We start from the raw sequence: 19,300 nt of genomic DNA, 5'->3' as shown, positions 1-19,300 counted from the left end.
TTTTGAAAGTGGCATCATCAGAACAGATACGACGGAGGTGAAGGAACTGAGAGAATGGGATGGAGTCCTTACAGGAAGTGGGGTGTGAGGAGCTGTAGTCAAAGTAGCTGTGGGAGTCAGTAGGCTTGTAATGGATATTGGTGGACAGTCTATCACCAGACATTGAGACAGAGAGGTCAAGGAAGGGAAGGGAAGTGTCAGTGATGGACCATGTGAAAATGATGGAGGGGTGGAAATTGGAAGCAAAATTAATAAATTTTTCCAAGTCCCGACGAGAGCATGAAGCAGCACCGAAGTAATCATCGATGTACCGGAGAAAGAGCTGTAGAAGGGGGCCGGAGTAGGACTGGAACAAGGAATGTTCCACATACCCCATAAAGAGACAGGCATAGCTGGGGCCCATGCAGGTACCCATAGCCACACCTTTTATTGGGAGGAAATGAGACGTGTTTAAGGAGAAACTATTCAGATGTGGGAGTAGGGTATAGGCCCCCTAACTGTAAGTAAGCGGTAGAACAGAGTATAATGTAAGTGATAATGGGAGCTTGGCGATAATCATGGGGAATTTTAAGCTATATATGGACTGGAAAATTCAGATAGGCAAAGGTAATCTAGATGAGGAATTGATAGAATGTCTTTGGGCTAGTTTCTTGGAAAATCACTTTCAGGAACCAACCAGAGAGCAGTTGAAACTAGACCTGGTATTGCGTAACAAGATCGGATTGATAATCTCTTGTGAAGGCACTCCTAGGTAGCAGGGTCATCGTATGATTGAATTTTACATTCAGTTTGAGGGGAAAAGGGATGCGTCTAAGTGTATTTTAAACTTAAGTCAGGGCAATTATGAGGGCAATGAAAGCAAAGCTAGCTAAGGCGAACTGGCAAATGAGATTATGGGATAGGTCCATAGAGGTACAATGGAAAACTTTTAAAGGGACATTTCAGAATACACAGAATGGATCTATTTCAATGAGAAAGAAAATTCCAAGGGGAGGACCCACCATCTGTGGTTAACTAAAAAAGTTAAAGACAGTTTCAAGCTTCAAGAAAAAGCACATAATTGTACAAAGACGGGTGGCAGGTCAGAAGATTGGACAGAATATAAAGAACAACAGCGAATAACAAAAAGATTAATAAGGAGGGAAAAATTAGAGTATGAAAGAAAGCTAGCTGGAAATATAAAGATGGATAGTAAGAGTTTCTATAGATAGGTAAATAAGAAAAGGGTTAACAAAGTGAGCGTTGGTCCTATAGAAAGTGAACCTGGGGAAGCAATAATGGAAAATAAGGAGATGGCAGATGAATCGAACAGGTATTTTGCATCAGTCTTCACTACATAGGGTACAAGTAACATCCACGAAATTGCTGTAAATCCGGAAATGGCAGGGAGGAACTCAGGAAAATTACAATCACAGGGCAGTGATACTGAGCCAATTGTTGGAGTTGTGGACTGTCAAATCCCCAGGTCCTGATAGATGTCATCCTAGGGTCTTGAAAGAATTGGCTAGTGAAATGGTTGATCATGTGTTGGTTTTAATTTTCCAAAATTCTCTAGATTCAGAGAAGGTTTCATTAGACTGGAAAATAGCAAATGTAACTCCTTTATTCAAAAAAGGGAGGGAGACAGAAAGCAGAATACTACAGGCCAGTTAGCCTAACATCTGTCATAGGGATATGTTAGAAGCTATTAAAGATGTTATAGCAGGGCACTTAGAAATGTTTAAGGTAATCAGGCAGAATCAATATGGTTTTGTGAAAAAAAAATCATGTTTAACCAATTTATGGAATGTTCTTTGAAGGAGTCACATGTGCCATCGATGGTGGAGATACTGTACTTTGGTTTCCAGAAGGCATTTCGTAAAGCGCCACATCAAAGGTTATTGCAGAAAATAAAAGCTCATGGTGTAGGGGGATATTGGCATGGATAGAAGATTGGCTAGCTAACAGGAAGCAGACAGTAGGCATAAATGGGTCTTTTTCTGGTTGGCAGGATGTGACGAGAGGTGTGCCACAGGGATCAGTGCTGGAAGCTCAACTTTTCACAATTTATATAAATGACTTGGATGAAGGTAGAGATGATACAGTTGCTAAATTTGCCGATAGTACAAGGATAGGTAGGGAAGTAAGTTTTGAAGAGGACATAAGGAGGCTACAAAGTGGCCCGGATAGTTTAAGTGAGCGGGCAAAGATCTGATAAATGGGGTATAGTGTGGGCAAATATGAAATTCTCCATTTTTGCAGGAAGAATGAAAAGGAAGCTTATTATCTAAATGGTGAGAGATTGCAGAGCTCTGAGATGCAGAGGGGTCTGGGGGGTCCTAGTGCATGAATCACTAAAGGCTAGTATGCAGGTACAGCCAGTTTTTTTTAAAAAATCATTCACGAGATGTGGGCTTCGCTGGCTGGGCCAGCATTTATTGCCCATCCCTAGTTGCCCTTGAGGTGGTGGTGGTGAGCTGCCTTCTTGAGCTGCTGCAGTTCCTGTGGTGTAGGTACACCCACAGCGCTGTTAGGGAGGGAGTTCCAGGATCTTGACCCAGCAAAGGAACGGCGATATATTTCCAAATCAGCACAGTGAGTGACTCGGAGGGGAACTTTCAGGTGGTGGTGTTCCCATCTATCTGCTGCCCTTGTCCTTCTAGGTGGTACTGGTCATGAGTTTGGAAGGTGCTGTCGAAGGAGCCTTGGTGAATTCCTGTAATTAGGAAAGCTAGTAGAATGTTATCGTTTATTGCGAGGGGAATTGAATATAGAAGCAGGGGATTATGCTTGAGTTGTACAGGTCTTTGGTGAGGCCACATCCAGAGTACTGTGTACAGTATTAGTCTCCTTATTTAAGGAAAGATACAAATGGGTTAGAAGTAGTTCAGAGAAGGTTTACTAGACTAATGCCAGGAATGCATGGGTTGTCTTATGAGGAAAGGTTGGGCAGGTTAGGCTTGTATCCACTGGAGTTTAGAAGAGTAAGAGGTTTCTTCATCAAAACCTTTAAGATTCTGAGGGGACTTGACAGGGTGGATGTGAACAGGATTTTTCCTCTTGTGGGAGAATCTAGAACTAGGGGGTCACTGTTTAAAAATATCAGGTCAGCCATTTAAGACAGAGGTGAGGAGAAATGTTTTCGCTCGGAAGGTTGAGTGTCTTTGGAACTCTCATCCACAAAAGGCGGTGGAAGGAGGGTCTTTAAATATTTTTAGGGCTGAGCTGGGTAGATTCTTGATTGACATGGGGGTAAAAAGTTACTGGGGGAAGCAGGAATGTGGGGTTGAGGTTCCAGTCAGATCAGCCATGAGGCTTGAAGGGCTGAGTGGCCGACTCCTGCTCCTAATTTGTATGGTCATGTGTGTGCGCGGCTGAGCGTGTGCCCGTGCGGGCAAGTATGTGTGGGTCAGTGTGTGCGAGTGACCATGAGTGCGTGTGCTGGGTTGTGTGGGTGAATGTGCCTGTGTGTGTCAGTGTGTGTGTGAGTATGTGTGTGGGGTCAGTGTGTGCCTGTGTGGGTGAGTGTGTGTGTGTGGGGTCAGTGTGTGCCTGTGTGGGTGAGTATGTGTGTGGGGTCAGTGTATGTGGGTGAGTGTGTGCCTGTGTGGGTGACTATGTATGTGGGTCAGTGTGTGCCTGTGTGGGTGAGTATGTGTCTGTGGGTCAGTGTGTGCCTGTGTGGGTGACTTTGTGTCTGTGGGTCAGTGTGTGCCTGTGTGGGTGAGTATGTGTCTGTGGGTCAGTGTGTGCCTGTGTGGGTGAGTATGTGTCTGTGGGTCAGTGTGTGCCTGTGTGGGTGAGTATGTGTCTGTAGGTCAGTGTGTGCCTGTGTGGGTGAGTATGTGTCTGGGTCAGTGTGTGCCTGTGTGGGTGAGTGTGTATGTGGGGTCAGTGTGGCCTGTGTGGGTGAGTGTGTGTGTTGGGTCAGTGTGTGCCTGTGTGGGTGAGTATGTGTCTGTGGGTCAGTGTGTGCCTGTGTGGGTGAATGTGTATGTGGGGTCAGTGTGGCCTGTGTGGGTGACTTTGTGTCTGTGGGTCAGTGTGTGCCTGTGTGGGTGAGTGTGTCTGTGGGGTCAGTGTGTGCATGTGTGGGTGAGTATGTGTCTGTGGGTCAGTGTGTGCCTGTGTGGGTGACTTTGTGTCTGTGGGTCAGTGTGTGCCTGTGTGGGTGAGTATGTGTCTGTGGGTCAGTGTGTGCCTGTGTGGGTGAGTATGTGTCTGTGGGTCAGTGTGTGCCTGTGTGGGTGAGTATGTGTGTGGGGTCAGTGTGTGCCTGTGTGGGTGAGTATGTGTCTGTGGGTCAGTGTGTGCCTGTGTGGGTGAGTATGTGTCTGGGTCAGTGTGTGACTGTGTGGGTGAGTGTGTATGTGGGGTCAGTGTGGCCTGTGTGGTGAGTATGTGTCTGTGGGTCAGTGTGTGCCTGTGTGGGTGAGTGTGTATGTGGGTCAGTGTGTGCCTGTGTGGGTGAGCATGTATGTGGGGTCAGTGTGTGCCTGTGTGGGTGAGTACGTGTCTGTGGGTCAGTGTGTGCCTGTGTGGGTGAGTGTGTATGTGGGGTCAGTGTGTGCCTGTGTGGGTGAGTACGTGTCTGTGGGTCAGTGTGTGCCTGTGTGGGTGAGTACGTGTCTGTGGGTCAGTGTGTGCCTGTGTGGGTGAATGTGTATGTGGGGTCAGTGTGGCCTGTGTGGGTGACTTTGTGTCTGTGGGTCAGTGTGTGCCTGTGTGGGTGAGTGTGTGTGTGGGGTCAGTGTGGCCTGTGTGGGTGACTTTGTGTCTGTGGGTCAGTGTGTGCCTGTGTGGGTGAGTGTGTCTGTGGGTCAGTGTGGCCTGTGTGGGTGAGTATGTGTCTGTGGGTCAGTGTGTGCCTGTGTGGGTGACTTTGTGTCTGTGGGTCAGTGTGCGCCTGTGTGGGTGAGTATGTGTCTGTGGGTCAGTGTGTGCCTGTGTGGGTGAGTATGTGTCTGTGGGTCAGTGTGTGCCTGTGTGGGTGAGTATGTGTCTGTGGGTCAGTGTGTGCCTGTGTAGGTGAGTATGTGTGTGGGGTCAGTGTGTGCCTGTGTGGGTGAGTATGTGTCTGTGGGTCAGTGTGTGCCTATGTGGGTGAGTATGTGTGTGGGGTCAGTGTATGTGGGTGAGTGTGTGTGCCTGTGGGTCAGTGTGTGCCTGTGTGGGTGAGTGTGTGTGTGACTGTGTGTGCCTGTGTGTCTGAGGTGAGGGGAAGATGTGGTTGCCGACTAGCTGGGTATGGGGGTGGTGGGGTGTGTTTGACGTAGTTGCCATTAGTGACCGCCCATTTTGTGGTGCTCGTGCAGACTAATTTGACTGCCTGTAACTCCTCAATCGAAAGGCTGGGATCTGTTTCTATTTTCAGGTGGAGAGGCATGCAAATTTGCGGGAGTACCGATCCAGATCTTGCACCTGGTCCCTGAGGTCGCTGCTTAGACAGCTGAATGGCTAAGGAGGATAGCAGCCTCGGAGACCTTGGGTACATTGGCACACACCACCCCCGTTAAGGGAATTGCTGCAGAAGGCACAGTCCCTTTAAGGAGATTGCCACAGTCTGTGTGGAGTTTCTGGAACGTACCATCAGTTGTTGTGGTGGGAAGTGTTCAGTCAGGGTGTTCATTTATTGTATTGATGCACCACTGATACATGTAAAATTTGAACCTGATTGTACCCTTGTGATGGTGATTTTGAAACGGTTTGCTACGTTCTTCCAGATATTTTATGAATAAGGTATATTTTTCCAAAAAAAAAGTAGCTGTGGGGTAGTCTTGCCTGACCAGCTCGTTTTTCCCCTGGCCATCAATTCAAACTGGAAAAATGAATTTAAAAAAAATAAGGTCCCTTTAAGGGTAAGTGAACCACTACTCCCATGTCCTAACATCTCTGCTTTTCTAATGTGCATAAAGTGGATTGTTTTGCAGTTCCAGCTTTTTATGACAGGTGCCCTCTGCACTTATTGTGCAGTTCACTGTGTGAGTGCAGCAAGAGGCCCTTGATCTCACCTCAGCCCCAAAGATATCGCACGGAATGTATAATCTACAAATCTTTCAGATAATGGCACATTTTGGACCTGAGGGATAAAACGAAGAGGCTGTGGCAATAGAACTATTCCAGAGCTTGAAAACAGACCCCCAAGTCCCAGAAAACATGATGGTAAAGCTTCACTGCTGAGCTAGTCAGAGAACGATGGGGCGGAGAGAGGGAAAGGGACGGGTTAACAAAAGGGACAGGGAAGGAGGAGAGAGAAATGAGAGAGAACATAAAGCAGAGACAGACTTAAGAGAAAGTGAGAGTCAGAAAAGAGAGTGAGAGAGAGAGACGGGCGTAAGGGAGAGACAGACAGCAGAGGGGAAGTAAGAAGGTAGAGTAGAGAAGATAGGAGAGAGCAGGAGAAGAAAAAGGAGGGGGAAGGAGAGATAAGGAGGCAGGGGGAGAGAAGGAAAGAGAGGGGAGTAGGGACAGAGGGAGGTGGTGGGGGGACAGAGATGGAAAGAAGTGGGCAGAGACAGAAAGGGGAGAGAGAAAAAGAGGGAGACAGGGATAAAGGGGGAGAGGGAGATGGAAAGAGAGATAGGGAGAGGAAACTGAGCACAAGATGGAGATAGAGCGGGGAGGAAGAGGGAGAGGAAGTGGGGGAGAGGGGGAGCGGAGTGAGAACGAGAGGGAGAGGGAGATGGAAAGTGAGAGGGATAGAAAAGCTAAAAAATTGGTAAGAAGAGATGGAGAAAGAGGATAGATGAGAGGGTAAATTGGTGCTGTTTACTGGTGCTCTTGCTGTGACCTGTTGTAGAGAACAGAACCACGATTCAAATTGTGAGCAGATGGGCAGAACATTGTTTCTGGAAATGCAGGATGACCTGCAGACAATGGGAGAGCACGGAGAGGCGTGTAACAGGCACATCTCATCACTATGTAAATAACCCCGCTCAGTAAATACTCTGTGCCAGAGCCTCATGTAATCATGCAAAAGTACTCGCTGGTCTCAGTTCTCTGTTGATGAGAGGAGGGGGTGAAATAATTGACAGCATTGATGAAAACAAGACGCAGTATCGAGATGCATCTGCGAGTGACATGAATGCACTATGCCTCGTCTGTCTGATTTAACTCATACTAGCAGGAACCCATATGGAACCTTGGTCATCTCAATATTCTGCCAAACCTGCACCTAAAATGTGCTATAGTTATGTCAGGGTGTAGGGCAGTATGGAGGGAGTTTTACTCTGGGTGGAATCGCTCCAGATTTGCACTAAGAGTGGTAGTGAGGAGAGCAAAGACAGATGTTTGAGCCGCAATGGCGGGTTTTCACACCACATCATCCCAGTCCCACCACATTACTTATACCGCCACAGGAAACACACCGCCTCGCTGCCAGGCAGACTCTGGTTTACCCGTCGTGCTATTACCTCGCTGCTTCCCCACCCAGGGCGCCACATTTAAACTGTAGCCGCGTACACACTTCCCAATGCTTGCAGCTCAGGACTGCTCTGGTGATGACATGGCCCCCAAAAGCCAAGAAGAGTGTAGAGGGAGTTTTACCCTGTATCTAACCCCGTGCTGTACCTGTCCTGGGAGTGTTTGATGGGACAGTATAGAGGGAACTTTACTTGGTATCTAACCCCGTGTTGTACTTGTCCTGGGAGTATTTGATGGGACGGTATAGAGGGAACTTTACTTGGTATCTAACCCCGTGCTGTACCTGCCCTGGGAGTGTTTGATGGGACAGTGTAGAAGGAGCTTTACTCTGTATCTAACCCCGTGCTGTACCTGTCCTGGGAGTGTTTGATGGGGACAGTGTAGAGGGAGCTTTACTCTGTATCTAACCCCGTGATGTACCTGTCCTGGGAGTGTTTGATGGGGACAGTGTAGAGGGAGCATTACTCTGTATCTAACCCTGTGCTGTACCTGCCCTGGGAGTGTTTGATGGGGACAGTGTACACAGAGCTTTACTCTGTATCTAACCCTGTGCTGTACCTGTCCTGGGAGTGTTTGATGGGACAGTGTAGAGGGAGATTTACTCTGTATCTAATCCATGCTGTACTTGGCCTAGGAGAGTTTAATGGAACAGTGTGGAGGGAGCTTTACTATCTATCTAACCCCGTGCCGTATCTGTCCTGTGAGTGTTTGATGGGACAGTGCACATGGAGCTTTACTCTGTATCTAACTCGTGCTGTACCTGTCCTGGGAGTGTTTGATGGGGAAGTTGTACAGTGAGCTTTACTCTGTATCTAACCCCGTGCTGTACCTGTCCTGGGAGTGTTTGATGGGACAGTGTAGAGGGAGATTTACTCTGTACCTAATCCCATGCTGTAGCTATCCTGGGAGTGTTTGATGGGGACAGTGTAGAGGGAGCTTTACTCTGTACCTGATCCCATGCTGTACCTGTCCTGGGAGTGTTTGATGGGATAGTGTACACGGAGCTTTACTCTTGTCTAACCCCGTGCTGTACCTGCCCTGGGAGTGTTTGATGGGGACACTGTAGAGGGAGCTTTACTCGGTATCTAACCCCGTGCTGTACCTGTCCTGGGAGTGTTTGATGGGGACAGTGTAGAGGGAGCTTTACTCTGTATCTAACCCCGTGCTGTACCTGTCCTGGGAGTGTTTGATTGGGACAGTGTAGAGGGAGCTTTACTCTGTATCTAACCCCGTGCTGTACCTGTCCTGGGAGTGTTTGATGGGACAATACAGAGGAAGCTTTACTCTGTATCTAACCCCGTGCTGTACCTGTCCTGGGAGTGTTTGATGGGGACAGTGTAGAGGGAGCTTTACTCTGTATCTAACCCCGTGCTGTACCTGTCCTGGGAGTGTTTGATGGGACAATGTAGAGGGAGCTTTACTCTGTATCTAACCCTGTGCTGGACCTGTCCTGGGAATGTTTGATGGGACAGTGTAGAGGGAGCTTTACTCTGTATCTAACCCCGTGCTGTACCTGTCCTGGGAATGTTTGACGGGACAGTGTAGGGGGAGCTTTATTCTGTATCTAACCCCGTGCTGTACCTGTCCTGGGAGTGTTTGATGGGACAGTGTAGAGGGAGCTTTACTCTGTATCTAACCTGTGCTGTACCTGTCCTGGAAGAGTTTGATGGGGACAGTGTAGAGGGAGATTTACTCTGTAGCTGTCACCATACTGGACATGCCCCTTGGGCTGTGGGAGATCTGACAGGGTCAAGGAAGCTCGCGCAACAACAGGTATCACTATTCCCACATGATGGCTCAACATTTATTGCGAGGAACTCCATAAGAAAAAAGTTGCAATCTCAAGTTACTGATTGATATAAATTGATCCGTTACCTGAAACAAAGCTGGAGGGAACTAAATCTTTTGGAGCGGCTTAGGAAGAGTGAAAGATATTCCCAAATCTTCAGCAGCTGAAGGGGAATGCCCTTCTGTCCTTCATCTCCTATTGATGCATCCTGGGAAACTCTGCAAACTGTGCATGCTTCTCCATGTGATGGAGTCTGCTTGACATTAGGAATCAGCCTTGTGGCTGAATCCAGGCCCTTCTCACTCTCACTGTCTCTCTCTCTCTCTCTCTCTCTCTCTGAGTCTCAGTGACAAGAAGCAGGCCACACAGCTGTGGTTTGAATAGAAGGCTTTAAGCAGTGCTCGCCTCTGCTCCGCAACAACAGAATTCAGCACTACCGTCGTTTGATTGGAATAAACGGATTGAAAAGAACCAAATAAACTGAAACTGATAGAAGTAAGCTGCTGATTTAAAATGGCACGGCCTGCTCTTGGCCGGGGGGGGTCAAAGGTCATTTGGTCATCTCATTTTTAAAACACTGTCCTCGGATTTCCTGAGCTGAGCCGAATAAAGATTACGTGAGTCACGAAAACATATTTCCATGATATAAATAATTATATATACGCGCGCACACACACTGTGACGTTGGTGACAATTGAACACTTCACCGTTGTTACCAGGGCAACTTATGGAAGTTCTTTTTTGATGCATTTCGGGGGAAGCTCGATGGACTTAGGGAAAAGGCACAGCAGGTTACACTGACAGGTGGAGATGAAGGAGGGGTGGGAGGGGGCTTGTGTGGAGCGTAAACATAACCTTTTGGGCCAAATGGTCTGTTCCTGTGCAGTACCTTCAATATAAGCCGACATAATCATAGACAACAAATTTCCAGCGCCTTTCATCAACCTATAAGTGAAGATCAGTCCCGGCCTTCACTCATCGTGAGGAACCCCTCCACCCCAACCGCATAGGCGGGCTTCACCTGAGCTCGGATGCTGCAGTGGTGGGGGGGGGTGGTGGGTGGAACCACCGCTGCCCGACACAAGCAGCTCGCCGTTTACCACGTAAACTCAGCCTCCGTTCAGAGTCAGTTGTACTTACTGTAGGCCGGAAGGGTGCAGACGTCACAGCGTCCATGCTCAGCTGCTTCCCTCCGGGTATGCTCTTCCTGCGTGAAGGCCGACCGGGGTGATACTCTGAAAGACACAAGGCGGAAAGAAGGCTTCAATGTTTGTGCAGGGCAGGTCGTGGGGTCAAGCCCCACTCCAGGGGTTCGAGCACATATTCAGAAGTATCTTTGTCTGCGTTTGTCTTTCCATCTGCCCTCTCAGTTGGAAGGCCCCGTGGCACTATTTCAACGAAGTACTGACCACTATGTGTCCCTCAGCCAACATCACCAAAAAACAGATAATCTGGCTTACCGCTGTTTGTGGGAGCTTGCTGTGCACAAACTGGCCAACCCAAAACCTGCACTGCAGTAGCTTCTTTCCTACATAAGTTTCAGATGATAAGATTGTCAGCTGAGTGTCTAATTGGACCCAACCCAATCCAAAAGGCCACCTCCAATTTGAGGTCTTGTAGCTCAATGGTAGCCTCCCTACTCCTGGGCTAGAAGTTCCAGATTCAAGCCCCCCTTGGGGGCCATGGAAGGTGCATTCATAACGTGGCCAAACAGGTTGATTATCAATCTTAAATCCTTCCACTAGGCTCGATGGCAGGCAGTAAGAACAGGAAGCAACAGTAAATCGCAGCAGTACTTTGCCAAATGTAATCATAGGCTCATCCACTAGAAGTCCCTGGTCACCAATGCCCTCCTAGGGCATAGTACCTGAAGGAGGTGGAGGAGGTCCAATTAAGTGCCCTCTCATTTTTACCTGCATTTTTTTTTGAGGAACCCTATTGAATGCTTTCTGAAAGTCCATGCAGATAACATTCATAGGCATTCCCTTATCCACCTTGTGAAAGCCTTCTCAAACTTGATTAATAAATCATATTCCCCTAGCAAATCCTTTCTGGCTGTCTTTGTTTGCTCCATATTTGCTCAATTGCTCTGTCATTCTATCTCGAGTGCCAAATTCCAGGAGGACCCCCCCACATCTGAGGTTAAATTGACAGGTCTGTAATTACCCAGGTTACTCTCTCCCATACTTCTTAACTAATGTAGCAACTTTAACAAAATTTTCCATTCTAATTTCAAATTCATAAATCTAGAGACCTTTGAAAGATTCAGACCACTGCTTCTGCAGTTTTCTCACCTGCTTCTTTTAATATCCCACAGTGTCAATCCGACTCAACTGTTTTAAGTCCCATTATTTTCTCCATTATCATTTTGAATCATATTCAAGTCCCATATATTGTATCCTACAAGTTCCTCCCCTTGATGCATTTTTAGTTTCCCTTCTGTTACTTGTATTTTATCCTCTTCTTCTACAGAGAAAATAGAAACAAAGTGCTCATTTAATAAATCTGCCATTACTTTGCTGTGTATTATGATAATTGCCTGTGTCTTTTTTTAACAGACCTGCATCTCCCTTGGCCACTCCTAATATATTTATAAAACCATTTACTATTAACTTTAATATTAGTGGCAACGTTCATTTCATAATACTTTTTCTCACAGCTTTAGATCCTTTTGGATTAATATTTCTCCCAGTCCATTGGATTAGCACTTGGTATCTGTGTGAGACAAGTCAAACTTTTGCTCTCTGTAAGGTTATGTAACGTCTTGTTTTATACCAAATACTCCTTTGGTCGCACCCACTGTTTTTCAATAGTTTCACTTGTTGACAGCTCAGCCCAGTTTAACATGTTGTCCAGCTTATGGCTCATTCCTTTCAAAGCCGGCCTAACTTAAAGTTAAAGCCTTGGTTTGCGCGTGAAAGCTTTCTCCTTCTCAAATTTAGGCTTGGAGTTTCACGTAGTCATGGAGACACTGTGGTTTATCCGAAATGGTGCTGGGAATCCGGATCCAGAAGAATTGCCCCGATTTCGGACAGATCATTTTTTACCCCGTAGGGGAACAGGGACAGGATGTGACTTGCAAATGGGGGAAACCTGAACTCAGCAGGGCCATTTGAACTCAGTGCTGAGTTCAAACAGATCCCATTTTTACTGGAGCGTGGGCCGTATCCTGCAGGGTGTGACTTAAATTTTTTTTTGACGAAATGTAAACACTTGTAAACTATGGATAAGGGCTGTGGAACTGTCAACTGTCAAATTACTGCAATCCCCTGTCCTTTAAAATTTCAAACAATCTATGAAAAAATCTATGCTTGCAGAACCAATAGTGTTTGCTGACATAACCCTAAGTGCTATCATTACAGCATACTATTGTTTGACTGCTTCCACACCTATCGTTATCACAGCAGGGGGCTGTAAATTCACAGTTGGATTAGTAATCTCTTGGAGCTGTCCAGAACTTGCTGTCTTTGATGTGGGGTTATGAATACAAATGTCTGCTTTTATAAGGGATTGAGTACTTGAGGAGATTTAAATGTATTGAATGGGCTTTCATGAATGAGAGTTTTTTTTAAATACAGTGAAATCTGTAATAGATATTTAGAGCTTCATTTGATACCATCTCAACATGGCTTCTGAGGGTTGCCCATGTGGATATGGGTTGAGTTAGCATGGAAGGTGTAAGGGCAAATGGTGGATGGTTATGCATAGATTGGTGTTTGGAGCACTACGTTGGCATTGCAGCTATTAGGGGCATTGGGGGTGGGTGGAGGTTCATAAGTTGGCATGACTAGGCACTAAGTTGGCATAGGGACTATAAGGGACCATAGGAGTGGATGGGAGCATAGGTTGGCTTAAGCTGGCATGTATAGGAATGGGGGCGGGGAGGGTGGCGGGACTTGTCGGTGCGCCTGATTCCACACCTTCCCCCTGGAATGAACAACCCACCATTCAGGGCACCTTTATCTGAAGTGGGTGCAGCAAGCCACTGCAATTGGGCAAGGAAAGTGTCATGCGCCGTTACCCGATGTCTGTTCAAAGTAATCAGGGAGCAGGCAAAGAGGTGGGTGAGAGGGACAGGTAGCGCTCGATAGGGGGCCAGTGATAGGTGGAAGCCAAAAAGGATTGCCAAAGATGTCATAGACAAAAGGACAAAGGAGTGTTGACGGTGGTGATATTAGCTAAAGGATGTGCTAATGGGGACATTAAGGGTAGCAAGCAGGACAAGCTAGTGGCAGATGGCCCTGGTGGGGGGTGGGGTGGGGGGAAGGGATCGAAATGGGCTAAAAGGTGGAGATGAAACAATAGATCGAAATAAATTTAAAAATAGGTGGGAATAGAAAAACATAGTTGTAAAAAAATGATAAATTATTGGAAAAAGAGGGATCGGAAAGGGGGTGGGGATGGATGAGAGAGTTCATGATCTAAAATTATTGAACTCAATATTCAGTCCGGAAGGCTGTAAAGTGCCTAGTCGGAAAATGAGGTGTTGTTCCTCCAGTTTGTGCTGAGCTTCACTGGGCCTTGTACTGGGGCTGCTGATCATATGACAATGGCATACGACCAAGGCCGAACACACTGCTGAGTGGCTGTACATAGAAGGGCCCAGGCTCATGTGAGGCTATAGTATCACGTGTAGCCAGTCTGCACGACTGAAAGACAATGAGGTGCATTCCGGCTGCAGCAGGGGCTGAACCTAGTTAAAAGAACCGAAGTTAAAAGAGAGGATCAGGAAGAAGTTACAAAAATGGTGCAACAGGCCAGACAGCCCCAAGATTGTCGGAGACCTTGATGGAGGCCTTCATGATGCAGGAGGTGGACAAGAGGGCCGAGCTCCTCTTCCCTCAGGGAGCCTTGAAAGCTCTCCAGACATACGCTGAGATGGCAGTCGGAGCAGACAATCGTGGCAGTCAATGCCAACAGCTGAGCCCCGAGGGCCTGGATGCAGTGGCAAAAGAAGTTCAAAGAGTGGTCAAGGTCAGTGAATGCGTCTTCAAATGCCATATTCAGAAACTGAGCTGGACCAGCCATACAAACACTGTGGCTACAAGAGCAGGTCAGAAGCTAGGAATCCTGTGGTGAGTAACTCACCCCCCTGACACCCCAAAGCCTGTCTAGCATCTACAAGGCTCAAGTCAGGAGTGTGATGGAATACTCCCCACTTGCCAGGATGAGTACAGCACCAATAACTCTCAAGAAGCTCGACACCATCCAGGACAAAGCAGCCCACTTAATTTGTGCCCCATCCATAAACATTCACTCCCTCCACCGTTGACAGCAGTCTATACCACCTATAAGATTCACTGTTGTAACTCACCGAGGCTCCTCAGACCAGCGATTTCCAAACCTGTGGCCTCTGCCTATTAGAAGGACAAGGGCAGCAGACACAGGGGCACACTACCACCTGGAAGTTCCCCTCTGAGACACTCATCATCTTGATTTGGAAATATATCACCATTCCTTCACTTGTCACTGAGTCTAAACTCTGGAACTCCCTCCCTAACAATACTGTGGGTGTACTTACACCACATGGACTGCAGCGGTTCAAGAAGGCAGCTCACCACCACCTTCTCAAGGGCATTTAGGGATGGGCAATAAATGCTAGACCAGCCAGTGACACCCACATCCCATGAAGGATTAAAAACAGTCCTACTGGCTGTAGCCTGATACACTGCTCCATATGTGCCTCCCAACAGTCAATGCCAACCATGACTCAAAGCTCACATTCATAGCCTCGCCTCACCCCCGCACAGTCAACACTCCTGGAAGCCGCACACTACCAAATGAGGCTCACAGACACCTTCACTTCCCAGCGCTGAGACTGCAGGTCTGGTTTCAAGAGGTGACGGAGCTTTGTGAGCACACCCTTGGTGAAACGCAGACGCAAACATTTTGCTGCTGGTTTAGGTGGAGATGAGAGAACCCGAGGTGGGTATGGCCGCCTGCTGAGAGCCCTTCTCCCCCTCCTCCTCATCCTTCTTTCTCTGCAAGCAGCCTGCCTTCCCTCTTCCCTCTGCTCCGTCTTACTGCAGCCCAAGGGTGACCTGGTCCTCCCACAACTGGTAGCTCAAGACATTGTGACCGCAAACGATGCTTCCACACCTGCAACACCACTCCCTGCAGGCTTCAGCGACTAATATCAACTGGTCCCAATGCTCAGCCCTTTGACAAACTCAAACAGAGCCACTACAACGGAGTAGCAACTTACCTCCAAGTTGACGATGGTCTTTTTAAACAGCACTGGTGGCTGTTTGTGTGTGTGTGTGTGTGTGTGTGTGTGTGTGTGTTGTGGGGGGAGGTCTTCATGCTGCTGAACGCATGTTCAGTTGTGCGTTTTTAAGAGAGGGCATTAACTCAAGCGGTGAACTCCAAAAGGGAAGGTCTGGGGCAGTTAGATATCACAATCTGCTTACTCTGCACAGTTCTGGCCCGCACACATTACCGCTTCACACACCTAGCCCTCGCCAATGTGGCATTCAGCATGAGCTGCGGCGGGAATGGGCAGACGCAGCACGGACCTCCCAGCTTTTCTACCAAACTGGCACCAATAGTGCCAAAAGTACCAACGCTTACATAGGCAAATTATGCGAGCATTGGCCTGAATTTTACTGACGGCCTTTGAACCCTGACTTCCGACAGCAGGATCAGCTCAGCAATTTTACCACGGGGTGGGCGGGGGAGGTACCACGTTGTCCATCTGCAAGGCGTACTGCCCAGTTAAGGATGGCAGGTGGACTCCTGATGCTGCCAGCCCAATCAGAGGGCCTGTCGGAAGCTTTGGCAGCACTGACAGGAGAGGTGAGTGCCTCCGAGACAGGCAGGAAGCCTCAGGCCTTCAACAGCTAAGTTAAAGAAAAATGAAAAATTCAGGGCATCAAGAGTCAGAGGGGAAAACCCCCTTTGGAACCTGGGGTTGGGGGCTGCGTTTCCACCACCCCCCCCCCTCCCTCCCTTTGGGACACTGTGTCTTCTGCCCCAATGCCCCCCACCATCCCTGACCCCCACCATCACCCAGGTTGCCACAGGAAAGCCACCTCTCTAAAGCTGGTGGTGTCACCCTGATGTTGGCGATGGCATAGTGGTATTGTCGCTAAACTAGCAATTCAGGGTAATGCTTTGGGGACCTGGGTTCGAATCCTGCCGTGACAGATAGTGGAATTTGAATTCAATAAAAAAAAATCTGAAATTAAAAGTCTGATAATGACCATGAAACCATTGTCGATTGGCATAAAAACCCACCTGGTTCACTAATGCCCTTTAAAGAAGGAAATCTGTTGTCCTTACCTGGTCTGGCCTACATTTGACTCCCCAGACTCACAGTGATGTGGCTGACTCTTAAATGCACCCTAAGTAAGGGCAATTCCAGATGGGTCAATGAATGCACCCACATCCCATGAACAAATGAAACATAAAATGCCCTTTAAGGACAGCAGCGCAGCATTGGGGAGTCATTCTTCAGTGGCTCCCTGTTATTCTAACGGACACAGCCCAGCTCAGCCCACCACCTGGGGGCCAGAAGAATTCTGTCCATCGCTTCATCAGTGCTAGGGCCTCAACTATTTACAATCTACAACAGTGATTTAGACGAGGGCACTGAGTGTAACAGAGCCAAACTCGCTGATGATATCAGGCTCGGTGGGGGTAAGTTGTGAGGAGGGCACAAAGAGGCTGAAGAGGGATCTAGACAAGTTGGCTGAGTGTGTAAGAACATGGCGGTTATAATACATTGTGCAGAAAAGGCAAAGTGTTAGGAAAAATAGAAAAGCAGAATATCTTTAAAAGATGCGAGACCAGGAAATGTTGGTATTCAAGAACTGTCCTTGAATTATAGAGAGTCAACAGGCAGGTATAACAAGCAATAAAGCAAACATCCTGCTTGCCTTTATTACAAAGGGATTGGGTTAAAAGGCTTCAGTTATATAGTACCTTGGGGAGACCACATGTGTACAATTTCTGTCTACTTATTAAACAAATAATATATTAGTCTTAGAGTGAGTGCAGCCAAGGTTCACTAGACTGATTCAAGAATGAGGTTATTGTGCAATGAGGAAAGATTGAGTAGATAGGCTAGGTGATCCCATTGGAACATATAAACTTCTTAATGAGCTGGACGGGCTAGAAACTTGGGGGAGGATGGAGGATGTTTCCCTGGTTTGGGAATTTCGAGCACGGGCTCACTGTCTCAAATTAAAGGGTCAGCCATTTACAATTGAGATGAGGAGAAATTCCTCTACTCAGCGGGTTAACTAAAAGCCTACGTATAAATTAAAATCTCCCATTGTAACTGAGACATGCTGCTCCATATGTCAGCACCTTGCTACTCCATTGCTACTGCCAGGAGGTCAGCAGACAGCTCCGATCACAGTCTTGCTTCCTTTGCTGCCTTTAAATTGAACCCATGCTCCATATGATTAAAAAAAGAAACTGCTGGAAATGCTCAGCAGGTCAGGCAGCATCCGTGGAGTGAAAAGCAGAGTTAACACTTTAAGTCGATGACCTCTGGATAGAACTGGAGAACGTTAGAGACGTAACATGTTTTAAGCAGGAGTTGAGGCAGAGGGAGGTGGTGAGGAGGATTAAAGGGAAGATCTGTGGTAAGGGTGATATGACAAATAGGATGATGGTGCAAGGCCAAAGCGGGTGATAAGCCAGTCCGTGTCCATATGCAACAAGACCTGGACAACATCCAGCCTTGGGCTGAGAAGTGGAAATAACATTTGCACCACACAAGTGTCCGGCAGTGACCATATCCAACAAGAGAGAATCTAACCATCACCCTTTAGATTCAAAGGCATTACCATCACTGAATCACCTTCTATCAACATCCTGGGGGTTACCATTGACCAGAAACTGAACTGGACTAGCCGCATAAATACTGTGGCTGCAAGAGCAGGACAGAGGTTGGGAGTTCTTCAGAGAGTAACTCATCTCCTGGCTCCCCAAAGCCTGTCCAGCACACAAGTCTACCAGATACAAGTCAGGAGTGTGATAGGATCCTTTCTACTTGCCTGAATTTTGTGCAGCTCTGACAACACGCAAGAAGCTTGACACCATCCAGGACAAAGCAGCCCATGTGACTGGCATCCCATCCACAAACATTCACTCCCTCCACCACTGATGCACAGTAGCAGCAGTGTGTACCATCTACAAGTTGCATGCAGCAACCCACCTTCGACAGCACCTTCCAAACCCATGACCTCCACCACCTAGAAGGACAAGGGCAGCAGATAGATGGGAACACCAGAAACTGCAAATTCCCCTCCAAGTCACTCACCATCCTGACTTGGAAATATATTGTCGATCCTCCACTATCGCTGGGTCAAAATCCTGGAACTCCTTCCCTAACAGCATTGTGGGCGTCCCTACACCACATAGTTCCAGAAGGCAGATCACCAACATAAGACTATAATACCATAACCCTAGGAGCAGAATTGGCCATTTGGCTCATCAAGTCTGCTCTGCTATTTAATAAAATCATGGCTAATCTAATAATCCTCAAATCCACTTTCCTGTCTTTTCCCCATAACCCTTGATTCCCTTACTGATTAAGAATGTCTATCTCATTAAAAATGTCTCTCTCAGCCTTGATTATACTAAACGACCCAACCTCTACAGGCCTCTGCGGTAAATAATTCCTCAGACTGACTACCCTCTGAGAGAAGAAATTCCTCATCATCTCTGTTTTAAATGGGTGACCCCTTACTCTGAGATCATGCTCTCTGGTTCTAGACTCTCCGACAAGGGGAAACAACCTCTCAGCATCTACCCTGTCAAGTCCCCTAAGAATCTTATATGTTTCAATAAGGTCGCCTCTCATTCTTCTAAACTCCAATGAGTACAGGCCCAAGATACTCAGCAACCTCTCCTCATAAGAAAATCCCTCCATACCCAGGATCAACCTTGTGAACCTTCTCTGGACTTCTCAAGGGCAATTAGAGGTTGGCAACAAATTTTAACCTAGCCAGCAATGCCCACATCCCATAAAAGAATAAAAACAAATAAGGACAAGTAAAGAAATAAAAGGTGGGTTGAGAGAAAGTATAAATCTGAATAGCAGAATAATAACCAACAGCTGCTAATATTAAAATTTTAATTAGAAGTGAAATAAAGGGT

The 19,300-nt window shown here is 47.3% G+C and overlaps 1 protein-coding gene across 4 annotated transcripts in view; it reads right to left on the bottom strand.

Moving 5' to 3' along the window:
• The window catches only part of LOC121291651 (ras/Rap GTPase-activating protein SynGAP-like), a 718,122-nt gene that overhangs the window by 538,439 nt on the left and 160,383 nt on the right, over positions 1-19,300 (bottom strand). For all 4 annotated transcript variants that reach the window (XM_041213126.1, XM_041213127.1, XM_041213129.1 and 1 more), the window contains one exon: positions 10,331-10,425. In XM_041213126.1, the coding sequence (XP_041069060.1) occupies positions 10,331-10,425 (95 nt within the window). The remainder of the gene's footprint in view (positions 1-10,330; positions 10,426-19,300) is intronic.

The sequence above is a fragment of the Carcharodon carcharias genome, chromosome 19 (assembly GCF_017639515.1).
Source record: "Carcharodon carcharias isolate sCarCar2 chromosome 19, sCarCar2.pri, whole genome shotgun sequence".
In the NCBI taxonomy this organism is placed as follows: Eukaryota; Metazoa; Chordata; class Chondrichthyes; order Lamniformes; family Lamnidae; genus Carcharodon; species Carcharodon carcharias.
Note: the sequence above shows the minus strand (reverse complement) of the source record. Positions and strands in the feature narration are given on the sequence as shown.